This window comes from Nipponia nippon, unplaced genomic scaffold (assembly GCF_047370975.1).
Source record: "Nipponia nippon isolate SJK-2023a ecotype South Korea unplaced genomic scaffold, ASM4737097v1 scaffold_1, whole genome shotgun sequence".
NCBI lineage: Eukaryota > Metazoa > Chordata > Aves > Pelecaniformes > Threskiornithidae > Nipponia > Nipponia nippon.
The window spans coordinates 111275371-111289447 of record NW_028262290.1 but is presented as its reverse complement, the minus strand read 5'-3'; the positions used below and the strand labels follow the sequence as shown (position 1 = coordinate 111289447).

Sequence of the window (14077 nt, the reverse complement as noted above, 5' to 3'; positions counted from 1 at the left end):
CACACCGAAGCGGTGTTGTACATATGTTATAAGGGTATTTCTATCAGTGGAAATACAGCACATCAGACAGCACAATTGTTTGTATAGGTCGGGCACATACGCAGCTGAGTCTGTGGGTCTGCTATACTGAGGATCTGAAGTTTTTACTTTTGCAGTCTTCATTACGTATGAGACATGCTTGATGATAAAGTTGGAGAACGGCATTACTGATTACTAATTGGTAATGTAACATCTTTGTTCTGAGGCATGATCCTGCCAGGTAAAAAGGTGTATGTTTTTTGTATGTTTCTCATGTGGGCTTTTCTCCCCTCCCTATCATTCAGAGGGAGATAGGTGAACACAAAGGCTTGGGGATGGGAAGACATGACTCATAGTTTGTATTCTCTCTTGTGCGTGTATCTGCATAACAGCTGACTTTTTTAAAGTCTGCTGAACGTACTGTTAAAACCTCCTCTGCTTCTCTCAGGACATAAAGCCTCATTTGACTTGACAGCACCGATGAGCTATAGTTTCCATTCAGTTTTTTCCTAGAATCTCATAACTCTGGTTATTTCTGTTGGAAACGTTTTCTTCTAGTGAGCTAGTGCAGGAGCAATTGTGGGTGTCGGTCTTCGACAGTAGTAGAAGCAGCCTGACACTGTTGGTGCTTACAACCAAGTCTGCTGGCAACTAAACTTTCCTTCAGTTTTCCTTTTTATTTGCTTGACGGTGGCTCAAATTAATTGGAGTTCACGTTCATGAACTTCAGTTCATGTCCTTTTGGAGCAGGAGGATTGTACTTTGCAGAAGCCCTTCATCTTCTGTTAGTGTTTGGGGCTTTTTTTGTTTGAGAAAGTTTGTGTGACGTTCCCTGTGCAACAGCAATTGAAGAAAACAAGAATTAAAACAGAAGTTGAAAACCAAGAGCTATTTCCTAGGTCTATACACCTCATAAGCTACGTTAGTCGAGCCACTTCATCAGTTATAAAGTGAATCATTGGAAAAAAGGCCTTTTTTACTTTGGCCTTTTGTCAGCTCTGGTTTGTTTTGAGACTCACTCAGTGAGTCTGTTATTTGTATGACTTAGGTGTCTCTCTCTCTTTCCTTTGGGCACCTGAGATGGTCCTTCAGTTCTCAGTTGCCTCTTTATCAGCTGCAAGCTGTTGCAAATGCTCAACAGTCTAGCTATGGGACTGCCATGATCTCTTTTTACTAAACACGTGGAGAGTGCCTGACTTAGCTTTTGTTCCTGTGAATATAAAACCAGTAGATGCACTGACTGACATCTCTTCCTCCTTTTGACTGGAAGAGGCATTTTTAATTGCTAACCCAAGGGAGGATGTAAAACTTTGCATGGGAGACTCTAATAAAAAAGATGTGGTTAACATCACAGTTCAGCGGTTTTTTTTTCTGTGCGTGGATTATCTGTTTGGATTGTGTGTGTTTCTGTAATTCATTTTAAGATCTAAGTTTACTTCAGATAGATTAAATTTTGAATTGATTTGCAGTACAAATTAACAAACCTTTTTAGACATGAAATCGGTATATATCTCTACAGTACTGTAGTACACGTGTCAAAAGGACACTGACTGTTGTACCTTGTCGTATGACTAGCAGGTTACTTTCTCATGGCTGTCAAGGAGTGCTTAGTCCGAAAGCTTGTGGTTTGGAAGGAGGCTGTGACAGCAATCGTGTAGTCATCAGAGAGTACTTCACTACAGGGTTCCTTCCCTACTTGTATCATAGCTAGCTTTATCCGGTTTTCCTGGGAAGTTGAGTAAAACCAAACTGATTTGAATTTCAGAAACCTCTGATCTACAGCTTGCCTTGCTGCTCACAAAATAGCGGATAGAAACTTCTTACCCAAAGAGTTTTCATGCTACAGCTAAGTTATCAGGAATGGTGCGACCACTTGAGTGGCGCTTCCCATTTGTGTGCGCTGTACTGGACACTGGTCTGGAATGAGTGCAGACCTAATTGTGTGGCTTTTCAACTTGATCCGTGTTATGGCAAAATGAGAAAAATCCCTGATTATTAATCAAAGATTTCTGATATGGTTTGTTTACTTTTCCTCTGCTTTCAAGTTTTTTGTTCAGTTTCTTATTTCCCTGTAGTATGTGATGACACAAGGACAGTATTTACTCCCGGGGCTTCTGTATGCCTGTTTCAGAACATGTTTCCATGTACATGGAGTTTGGGTTGGATTTGTTTCAAGAGGAGAATGCAGTTGAACTTGCAATGGGAGAATAACACTGTCATCAAACAAAAACTTAATATTGGGTGAAAATGTAAAAAAAAAAAGGGGGGGGAAAAGGACTAAATTTGTCTTAAACAATAAGTTTTGTGATATTTAAATGGAAAAATGAGTATAGCAGTGATGTGTTCTTTAGTCTTAAGGTGATTAATTCAGTGGCCATGCCTTTATTTGCTGTTTTGCAAATTAGAAAATAGGTTTGTAAAACGTGAGTAGAAAGAAAAGATGAATGCCTGTTTAAGGGACTTTAAGGAACTTAAGTGTAAGGAACTTCAAGGAATTGCTGGACAACTTCTTTAGTTTTCAAGCTCCGTTTGGTAAAATTCTTTTTAAAACTGTCTTGGAATATAGTCTGTCATGAGTACTGGAAGAGAAATGTTAAGGAAATAGAAAAGTAAATAGAATCCAATTATCTTTAATCAATCAAGGGGGGGGAAAAAAATCTATGTATTGCATAGAAGAAGCTGAGGAGGCTTATTAGCGAAATGAAAATCTGATGGAGTCTCATTCTGAACAGTAAGTACAGAATGAAATGTTGAAAACCTGTTCAGCAACTCAGCATTGTACATACCGTGCACTAACCGAGGCAGGGATCTTCTTTTTTTTTTTTTTTTTTTTTTGTAAGCATTTTTGTATTTCAAGATACTATTGTAATTCATTTATACAAGGATTGAATTAAAATTTGCACCTAAGGCGGCACTTCTGGTCTCTTGGTTCCTCTGATCTGTATCTAATCAGATATTTTGAGAAACCCCAAACACCTTCCCTATGAAATTACATTTGGAAAATACTTGCTTAAAAGCTGTGATCTATGTAGGCTTTTGGATCATTCTCACCTCCTGCTCCCGCCCGCCCGCCCCACCCAGCCCAAAGCACTTGCATCTTACTTTGGGAACAAATGTGTAGCTTGATGTCCTGCTTTGTTGGATCTGTGTGATTTGATGACAGTCCAAAAAAATCCAGAGCCTGCCTGTGTCACAAAAATGCAAAGTATGTTTTGTTAGGTTTTTTTGGCCCCTCAGAAAATCATCCTTCATTACAGATCATCAGTGCCATGTTTTGTTGAGTTACCCATTTTGTATGCATAGCTTCGCAACGTTATATCCCAGCTCATTTTGTGTCTCGGTTAAGAAAACTACTACTGTTAGGGCTCCATGACTTGAAAGATATGAGCAGGAGGAGGAGATGTGTTAATCCTTTAATTATTCGAAACCAGTATCTCACTTTCTGACCCTTATCAATCTTAAATGACAAAATGGTCAAAAAGGTAAATTTTTATAAGTGCAAACAAAAAGAGTAAGGCAAGGATTGTTTCCATCTATGTGAGTCTCCTTTATTTATTGTGTACCTTCCTAATAGATTCAGCTGCTATCTCTGATCCCATATTCAGAAGCAGGCAATATTACCACTGTTCAGCTGTTCCAGCTGCTGCTCCGTCAACATGCAGTGACATTAAGGTTTCTTATTATCTCAGTAGATGAAGGAATGGAGATGAGCTGTGTGGTATTAGCAAAGGAAACTGGGCACCCAAGGCATAAAGCCCCTCTTAGTGCTTTATTGCAGCATGCGGAGATGGACTGTAGGCTGCCTCCCACCCCTCAGGTACTTACTTACTGGGAAGTGCAGGTCTTTAACATAACAGCAGTAAAAGTTAAAGTCAAATGAGTAATTCTGGGTTCATGTGAATTGCATGCGCTTTACTGTAACAGAGCTTTAGGTGTTTTTAAGACAGTGCTTCCAGAATGTGGATATTGGGCAAAGCTAGCACGAAACAAGGGGTCATTTTAAAACGTAACCTCCAAGTTATTGAACATCTTGGCCTCATGAAGGAAAGAACAATTTCTTCTATTTTGTTTTCCCTTCTGAGAAATCGATATTTGTGTGGCATTTGTTTTCATTGAACTAAAGGACGCTATAAACTCGAACTCAGAGTATGCTGTAGTAAGCAGACTTCTGCCTGCGCATAGTTCACTTGTGAAGTCTTCCATGACTCTTCTTCTTCCTGAATATCTATAGCTTCTTTCCCTGTTATGAAGGATCACATCCCCCAATCTGATGAAAAGCAATGGAGATTTGAAATGATCAAGTGGAATAACATAACTGTTTTGTTGACCGAAACTGTAGATCTCTATCCGAAAAGGGCGCCACGTTTGCCTAGAAATAAACTAACAGAAGTTTCACTTCAGTTTGCTTGATACCTTTTTTGCAGCTACAATCACTTCCAAGTATAGTTTTAGAAATACTGAAAATCAGGTTTAAATGGTTAGACTGCCAAGGCTAGTAGACTAATTTTCATAGTTTCTCATAACCAAAGAAGAAGATCCAGCTTTGACAGTTTTTCTTTTTAAAACATATTCTAACATTGTATAATATGTAGGTAATAAATAGGTAGTAATGCACAAGTGTAATGGATCCGTGCATTTGCTCTTGCTCTGATATGGAGGGAATGTTTAGTGTTTATACTGTTCTCGTGTATGTTTCTTAATGATGAGTTGCAGAGAATATAAATAATCGGATGTCATCTCCCAGGTACTACTCTGTTTTATTTATGAATTGTCTCCATTGTTGTCGGCTTTCCTTCTTGCGTGAGGGTACCAATTGTGATTGCTGGTTATAAATAGTGGTGAAAAATCCTGGGAGCTAGTGGCAGAGCAGGAAATTGCTCAAGGCATGGAGGCTACTTTGCATATAAACAAGAAGACTGTGTTCAGCTGTTCTCATTAAACAGGTCTGCAACCCCACTGACCCTTCCTAGTCTTTCTCCTTGTCATGTACACACAGAGTGTAGCCTGCTGCCATGACGGAGTTAACTTTCCATTGTATTCCAGAGCAAGAAGATACCAAGATGATTGGTATTCAGTTTTGTTGAGCTGACATCCTCTGAAGGGCATATCTAGATGATTCTGGCACTGCAGCATTAATATCAGGTCGCTTGTTTCAAGGCATTATAAATATGTCGTGGTTCATACCTCAGCAGTTATCAGTGAAGTAGACCTAACACCAGGTTGCCAACTATCTTGTTTTAAAAGACCAAGATTAGGAGCCTCTGTGCTTTTACCATGCTGAACTGGTGAACTGCATTGGTGAACTCAGTTATGCAAACAGTAACGCAGCAGCCTTGTGGTTCTTCATGGCTGTCAATGCTTCCTTCTTTCCTTTTGAAGTGTTGGGATTGGGTTGTACCTGCTTGATTTACCTCCTGCTCTACCTCCTCTGTACACACCAACGGGGGTATTTTATGATCAGTATTTTGCTTCCTCCATATAACATACAGCAGGACAAAAGGACCTAAATTAAAAACAAGGAGCTCTGAGTGTCTTATGCAATGGCCTGTGGTTTAGCTGCTCTACGCTGATCTTTGTTACAAGTTTAACACTTACTGTATGAGTAATCTTTTTTCTGTTTGTTGAATAGCAGATGGATTTAGCACTCTTTCTTCCCTTTTCAGCTACTATGCAAGAAAACAAGTCAGTTCATTAGAATTTGGCCATGTGTGCGCGTGTGTATACGTTCTGGCAAGCTGAGTTCTCATTATTGCTCCAAGACACTCACTAGCTTCTGAATGGAAACTTCTTATTTAGGACCTAGAACCTGTAATGAGGTCTTGTTGGGCAGAAGCTATTTGTGCTTTAGAGTGGTGGCTTTGAAATCTCTTTGGGGGAGGCTTTTTAAAACGGAAGGTAGAGAGACCCACTTGAATGTGGTTTCTGCATTGCCACCAGTGCTTTGTAGGGACTGCACTGTCTTCTCTGCCCCAGAGTTAAGAAGAAGGGGAAGAATTAAGTACTAAAAAGTAGATTGTACTGAGAGTGGTTGTGCTGGAGAGCGGTTATTGCTGCTTCTGAAGCACTCAGCGCTTTTCCTCTTTAAGGATACTTTTTTATATATATATATATATATATATATATATATATATATCTATCTATATCTATATATATATATCGGGGAGCCTTGGCTTTAATAGCTTTATTTGTGGAATTACACAGGCTAATGTGAGATAAGACCAGATTCTATTATGCTTAGTGTATGTGTGTGGCAACTTGGAATATGAACTCCGTCTTTGCAGAGCTGCTGTTGCTAGTAGGTTAGTTCTGCTTTCTCGTTTTGCCTTGTCTTGTAGGTATTTTTAGTCTGAGAAGGGCAGGCTTATTTCTGACCCAGGTCTACACTGAAAGCTTAAAAAAATCAGTCACCAAATCATGACAGATGAATTAATGCTGTACATATTTTGTTTCTAGATTTCTCCCCAAACTTTACATAGGGACTTAGTTACGTAGTTAATTTTTCTTTAAATAAAATGGATGGAGATTGAGAGCCATATGGAGAGGACACGTCCATCTAGATTAAAGCGCCATGTGGTAGCATTATGTTTGTTTTCACAAACATTTGATTAGTATAATTGTTTACGTGGAAAAGCAATTCTATGAAAACATTTTACCGCACTATATTTCACTGCTGTTATTGGACATGAGGTACAGCTAATAATGCAGATATTGCAGAAAATGTAAACAGTTGTATGAAAAATACTTCCGACTTTCAAAAGTAGGCAGCAGCAATGCTTTGGACTGCTATTAAATCAATTTCTCTCTCTCTGTTTCTCCTACCTTTTCCCTTTCTTTCCCTAGGTGCATTTTACCTGGTATTTGAATATATGGACCATGACTTGATGGGACTGCTGGAATCTGGTTTGGTTCATTTTAATGAAAATCATATTAAATCTTTTATGAGACAGCTGATGGAGGGCTTAGCCTATTGCCATAAGAAGAACTTTTTGCACAGAGATATCAAATGTTCAAATATTCTACTAAATAATAGGTATGGATGTTACTTAACGTATGTAAAAAAAAAAAATTGTATATTAACAAAATCTTTAAGTCTTTTAATCTTCATAGTTCACCTGCTTTAAGTCATTAGCAAAACTTTTTTTTTAGATTGCCTAGTTTCTTTAAAATCAATGGTAAAATACTGATCAGGTAATGTTACTGCTTAACACTGGATCCTGCAATTGTTTGTTAAACTTATCTGTGTTAAAACAGCAGGATTAAGACTTGAATCTTTTAGGTCAGAGTATGGGGGAAAACTATCTGAGTTCAAATGTATTAAAATAGAATTTTAGAACATAAGCGTTCAATGTGTATTCTTTTTGCCATCTCATTTCAAGATGGAGTGTGGCTAGGCTGGTTCTTCATGACATAATCCTGAGGTCATCTTCATCAGTCAGGATAATGCTTTAAAAGAATATTCGATGAGGCATGTTCAAACATGCTTTGGCTTGCAGTTATAGCCATAATCAAATGGGGAGAAGAATTTGTTTCTTCTTTAACCACTCATAATTACGAATCATATTAGTAAACATGCTTTTGTTCAGTGTGCAACAGCAGCAAATAAAAAACCTGTGTGAAGATGGCACATGACTTCAGTACAGAACTGTTGTTCATCAAACCCAGCAGCAGTAAAACCAGGGAGCAACTCTAAGAGCGAGGTTTATAACAGCAAAAAAGAGTATCTTTACAGAGCAGGGTAGTCAGCTTCTGGGATTTGTTGTCACAGGAGGTTTTCCAGGTAGTGTCAGGGGATTCAAATAGATGAGATACATTCATGGACAGGATCATTAATACCTGCTAAAGGGAACAGACAGGAATACCTGTGTTAGCATCCTTAACACAGTGATTGTGGGTGGTGCTTAAATACAAGGAAGATGAGCCCCAAAGTGAGCAGGTTCACATTTTCTCCCTAAAAATCTACTGCTGCTGTCGGAGACGAAATACTGGGCAAAATGGATCAAGGGTCCCTTTTGGTAGGGCCCGAGTTTTGTCCCAGATTTCTCCGAATTAAATTTTCCATTTTCTCCTCCTTTTTTTCTTATAACAAACTAACATTAGACTATTTTCAGCTCTGGATCCCACCTCAGTCTTGCCAGATTATGATATAGACTGTTAAACAGATGTACGCATACCTCCACGTCACTCACTGTGCCCACACACCTGATCTTGCTTACCTGCTAATCTCCAGTGGTGGTGCTTTCTCTGTGCACCTTTGGGAGCTCAGAAGCTGAGGTGTAACCTGGCAGTGGAGAAGGGCGCGTTATGGTAGAGGTGGAGCTTTCTGTTTTACTGTGCTCTCTCCAGTCCAGGATACAGAGTTGTTTTCCCCTAGGACATCTTTTGAGCATTCTTAGACGTTTCCACTGGAAGAAAAAGTTGATAGTTGATCTGAATAATTTTAAGCCAATGTTTCTAAAATCCCATTACCAGTTACAGCCTGAAGCCAAACACATGGATTATATATATTTTAGTTATGCAGCTTAAATGTCTTTGCTCACAAATTCATTGATCTTCCACAGATAGGCTCTTTGAGGAGTAAGCATGTAAATTTGAGGGGAACATTTCTTTGTTTATGGGGGTTCTCCAAGTGTTACAGCAATTTCAAGCACACATCTGAGGGGAAAAATGGAATGGAAACTATAACCTGTATATTTTATTATCACAAAATGGTCATTCTTACACACATCAGCAAATCTTGCCCTAATTTGATAAAATAAAATTTACTTCAAAGTGACATTTGCACGTATTTGAAAGTGACGGGAGTTTTAAAAGCTCACAAGTACAGGAAGACAAAAACCCTGTGTAACATTCCAACATTCATTTTATGTATTAGAGAAGCTTGCAGACAGATTTCATTTTAAATCAGCCAGACTTTACAGATGATGGGGGCCTCCGGTCATTGAGCAGTGCCTTTTAGCTGTGGAAACTGCCAGGCAAGAGCTCTGTATCTTCTACTCTTCCCCTCATATATGGGAAAACTCAAGAAGGGGTTAGGGGTCGTGTCATTCAGCAAGTTGGCTGCTGGCAAAAATAGAAGCCCTTATCTGGTCGGTCACCCTGATTTAAAGGCCGTATTTAAACTTTACAAGAGGAGAACAGGACTTTGACGGCTTCCTAGAAGGAAGTATGACTGCTGGTAGTTGTTTGTTGTACGAAAGCTTATGCTAGCAGTAAGGCATGAGAAAATAGCAGTTTCCTGCCTCACTTTTTTTCCTGCAGAGTTACTGATTTGAATACTTTACAGTATCCACCTAAATTTTGACTAACATCCGATGATGTCAATGCCATTTGATGAGCATACCTAATTTTGCTTACTTGTCTTTGCTATTCAGTAAGTTACTGTATTTGTTTACTGAAGAGATGCATAGATTGTAAGGCGTTGCCTCCTCATTAGTGTGGTTTGGTGAAGATCAGTTGCAGCTGTCTCAAAATCTCAGACTTCACCTGATTTTTGGGGAGGAAATCTTTAACAGGATTAGCCACTAAATAATTCTTTGCTTTTTCCACCAGAGGGCAGATAAAGCTTGCAGATTTTGGGCTTGCTCGGCTGTACAACTCTGAAGAAAGGTAAGATATAATTATACAGTGAAAAAGCATTCAGGATTTTAATGTTTTTGCATAACTCTAAGTATTATGAGGGCCAGAAGACTGTTTTCTTTAGAGGAGATGTTATTGTACTGTAATACAAGTAGTTGCTTAGGAAATGGAAAGAAGTGCATGTTGTCTTACACTGCATAAAACCACAGAACTCTCTTTGTGCAAGTGTATTGCTTTTCCAAGTGTTCTGGATAAATAACTGTAGAGAGTGGCCATATATTGATTGGAAATGAAGAGTTGCAGTCCTAAGTAGGTTGCATCAATATGTAGGTTTTTACTACTAGTTTCTGGTCCTGTAAACCTAAAGTATATGCTTTCTGTTGGTGTACCCAGGAAAAGTTTATTTAGGGAAAGCAACAATTTTTTGCTGACACAAATTAGCATACAGTTTCTTTTCAAAAAGCATTACTTTTGTGTAAGCTTTAACCTTACATTTGAAGAGGTTCATTGTATTCTTTAGGCAGTCAGTGCTGTTGAATCTGCTGGAAATAGAGATACAAGTTTAAATAAAAGTTATTCTGAAACTTCTTATGACTTGTGCTTCTGTTGTTCTTGGCTTCATTATGCTTGTACTCCAGGAAACAGGTGCACAGTTTTTATGATTAAGAATTTCAGTATTTATACTGTAATGTCATGTGTTTGTCATGTGGAACTGGATTTTCAAAATTCAGGCTGAATGTGCATTGCACCAGTATGTACATCGGGTGGTTGGATACAGAGAATATTAGCTACCTGAGCTTACTTTGATTTCTGTGTGCCTAATTTGGGAAATGATATCCATAATGTTAGCTTTATGAGTATTGTTTTCTCACAGAGCTCTGAGCTTGTTGTTGAACCTGATAGCATTAGTTTCACTGTTTTCTGAGCTGTTATTTCAGGAACATATGCTTAAGTACAATTATGAAAACTATTGAGTATAGTAACAGGGTAAGATAATCTTAAGCACCTGCTGGGTAATTAATTTTTGTTTTGGATATACTTACAATAAAAGGGATTGATGCCATCCTACCTTCTTATTTTAACATGCACCAAACTGTCCTATTTTTTTTTTCCTCTGGTTCACCATTTTTTTTTATGTCTGTTTCTAAATTAATGTAAATTTTGCTTGTAAAACTAACTGTTCATTAAGAATTGAATGACTGAAAGTTAAGTGTCTTTATAGTGCAAATAACATTTTACTATACATCAAACAGCAACTTTATTACACCATCCTACATAAATGAAACCAAGATTAAAATGTAATTATGTTAGCTAATAGAATTGCCAGTTGAACGTGAGAGGATAATTAGAATCTCATTAGTAGATTTTTGACAATTCTTTTGTCATTCATTTTCCTTCTGAGTAGCTTCTGACCTGCAGTAACAGATGTAATTAATGTATACCAACAAGTGTATAATAACTGCTGCTTTAAATTAATGTATTTTACGTTTGTTTTACTGTTGTTTAGAATTATATACTTTTCAAAAGGGTACAGAATTTAGTAGGAACATAACGGGGAGGAAATAATTTAATTTTAAGTAAATTCCCATTGGTTGTTGCAGTTGTGCTCCTTTAAATGTTATTCTGGTGGATTTAATATGTTTGGAGTAGGAGATATGACAGATTGTGTAAGAAAACATCTGTTCAAATAAAAAACACCGTATACTAATACATATATGAGTGGTGTATCTGTAGAGAAAGTCCATACTATGTAAACATTTCCTAGAGGAATGCTTGCTTCAGAGATAAATATGATAAACGATGGGATTGTTTCCAAAAACATACTACATTTTAAAAATTAATTAGGGAGCTTCTTAATGAAAGAAAGACTCAGATGATTTTGCAGAAATGATACTTGTACCACTGAGTATGTTATAAAAGCTTGTTAGACTTTATGCTACGGTTGTTCGAACTCTGCACTTAATGTTACTCTGCTTTCTATTTGGACTTACCTAGTGTTGGTGAGAGTGAATTATTAAAACTGAAAGAATTTTGGGGTCACTTTTAAGACACCCTGGTTGAAACAAAACCAAAACCTAACATCTGTTTTCTGCCTTCCGTTCTGAACTGTTGATGCTGTTATCTTGGCCTGTCCACAAAAAAATGCATGTTTAAGATAGTGGAAATCCTTGCCTTAGCGTGAGGGTGGAAAGGATTATTCCCAGTGACCAAAATGTCTGGTTAGAGCTGTAGAGAATTAAAGATGTTGTGAAATATAGGAAGATATTAGAAGCATTACAGGCTTTGGAATCAAAATTGTTGAAGGATGTAGTTCAAGAAGAAGGCTTTGTCTCTTTTGCCCCTACTTACAGAGGGGAAAGTGACTTTTTTTTTTTCTTCTTTTCAAAATGCTTGTGGAGGTCCTATATTCGGTATTCTAATAATTAATAGTTGCCCAGAAATTGTTTTTGTCCAAGCAGGTCCTTCTCCTGAAATGACCTGCAATGTAATAAATATACAGTATTGCTATCTGACTAATAATTGAGATACAAGATTCACATAACATTGAGATGGCTATGTGATTATTATTTATATCTTTAATCTGTCCTTTGATATAGCCTTGGTCAGATGGTTGTGTTTTGCTTTTGTGCAGTTGCAGCTTTGCAGGGCTGGAATTAGGAAAAGGGAGTGGAAGATTGTACTGTTCTTAAACAGCACCACAGAAGTAAAGTCCTCAAAGAATCACTTTTTCGGAAACGAGATCATAGTAAAATGATAGTCCTCTCTTTTTCCTCCCCCCAACAGCCGACCATATACCAACAAAGTTATTACATTATGGTATCGGCCTCCTGAACTTCTGCTTGGAGAAGAAAGATATACGCCAGCTATCGATGTCTGGAGCTGTGGGTAAGAGTTTGGTACAGAAGTGTAGCAAGCATAAAACACACCAAAAATAAATCTTAAATGTTTCTATCAATCTGTATCGAAAGCCATAATGATGGAATTGTGCAAAACTGTTTTACAGCTGCATCCTGGGTGAACTTTTTACAAAAAAGCCAATATTTCAAGCAAATCAAGAACTTGCTCAACTGGAACTTATAAGGTAACTTGCAAGCACCACCACATAGTAGGTCTCTCATAAACTGTCAGGTTTCTTTTGTTACTGTTAAAATCGGAGATAACGCACTGCGAACATTTACAAGTACTCAGTTATCACCCGGAGTGAGATGTTAGAGGTTTTGTGGGGCATGTAAAGCAAGTGACTTTTGCTCGGACACGGAGGAGGATTTTTTGTGAGTGTTCTGTGGTCCTAGCAATGTAGAGTTGAATAAGTAACAGGGTTTTTTGTAGAGCAGCTGGAGTTGCCTATTACTGAATTTGTAAAAAGAGAGTAGTCAAAATGCCCGTTATTTTTTAAGATGATGTTACAACTTCCTTGCAGCAAATCAAAATGAAAACATGGACAATAATAAGGACAAGTGGGATTTGGGAGGAGTAGGTACTTGGCATGCTACTGGCCTTGAGTTCTTGTTTCAAGCCTTCCACACACACACCTGGGCTTTATTATTTTTTGTGGGAATATTTCTGTTCCCTTACAAACTGCCAGACACTTTATGGAGGTAAAAATTCTGTTTCTTTGCTTTTCTCAGTAAATCATAGAATGATATGTATATAACTCAGTGGAACCAGAGCATCTTTTTTTTTCCCTTTATTCAGCAAGCAAAAATTGCTCTTGATTCTGATATCATAATTGACCTTGTAAGTGAGGAGAGGTCCTCTTCCTAGAAACAAGGGGAAAAGAGGGTGAGTCCTACAGAACTTATAGAACCTGAACAGTAAATGGTCAACATTATTTTAAAAATTAAATTAATAAAAAAATATTACGAAGTTATGTATTGAGATGTTTTTTGAAGCAGATTAAACAGTAGCGTGTTTCTGTGTAATGTGTTATTAGCTGGCCTGGAAAAATGAAGTTTTTAGGAGGTGTGAAGTGTATCAGTGGTCATTCTTGGTGCAAGGAGAACTAAATCTGTGACTTGGGAATTTTTTGCTTTTGAGCACTAGATGGCATTGAAGCATGCCAAAGTGCAGTCGTTTGACGTTATTTCTCTTCGTGTTGTACCTCTGGTACAGCAAACTAAAATTTTGCGATTTCCTTCTCCTGCTGGAAGCTCCTGTTTGTAGCTCATTTTTCCTCTTCACTGATGCTATGCGGTTTTGGCTGTTTGAATGTAATATCAATTTTATCAACATCTCTACCACCATCATGTTACAGTCAACAATTCTACATTTATCCTGTCTAACTTTAATGTTCAAAGATACGGCTGAAGTAAATTCTGATAGGAAAAGATAGATTTATTGTTTTTCTTTTCCATCCTGAAAGTTACATACCCCAACCAGTGTAGAGTCAGATTGGTTTGCATAGCATTTGGGGCACAACTAATACATCGTTAGGTCTCTTACACTAACCGCTTAAATCTAATAAACGGGAGGGGTGAACTAG

At 37.8% G+C, this 14077-nt stretch overlaps 1 protein-coding gene across 8 annotated transcripts in view; it reads left to right on the top strand.

The window, feature by feature from the left end:
* The window catches only part of CDK13 (cyclin dependent kinase 13), a 47091-nt gene that overhangs the window by 21000 nt on the left and 12014 nt on the right, over positions 1 to 14077 (top strand). For 7 of the 8 annotated variants that reach the window (XM_087766973.1, XM_087766967.1, XM_087766936.1 and 4 more), the window contains exons 6-9: positions 6859 to 7048; positions 9568 to 9624; positions 12379 to 12480; positions 12599 to 12676. In XM_087766973.1, the coding sequence (XP_087623099.1) occupies positions 6859 to 7048; positions 9568 to 9624; positions 12379 to 12480; positions 12599 to 12676 (427 nt within the window). The remainder of the gene's footprint in view (positions 1 to 6858; positions 7049 to 9567; positions 9625 to 12378; positions 12481 to 12598; positions 12677 to 14077) is intronic. The other variant, XM_087766944.1, reaches the window with a different exon arrangement.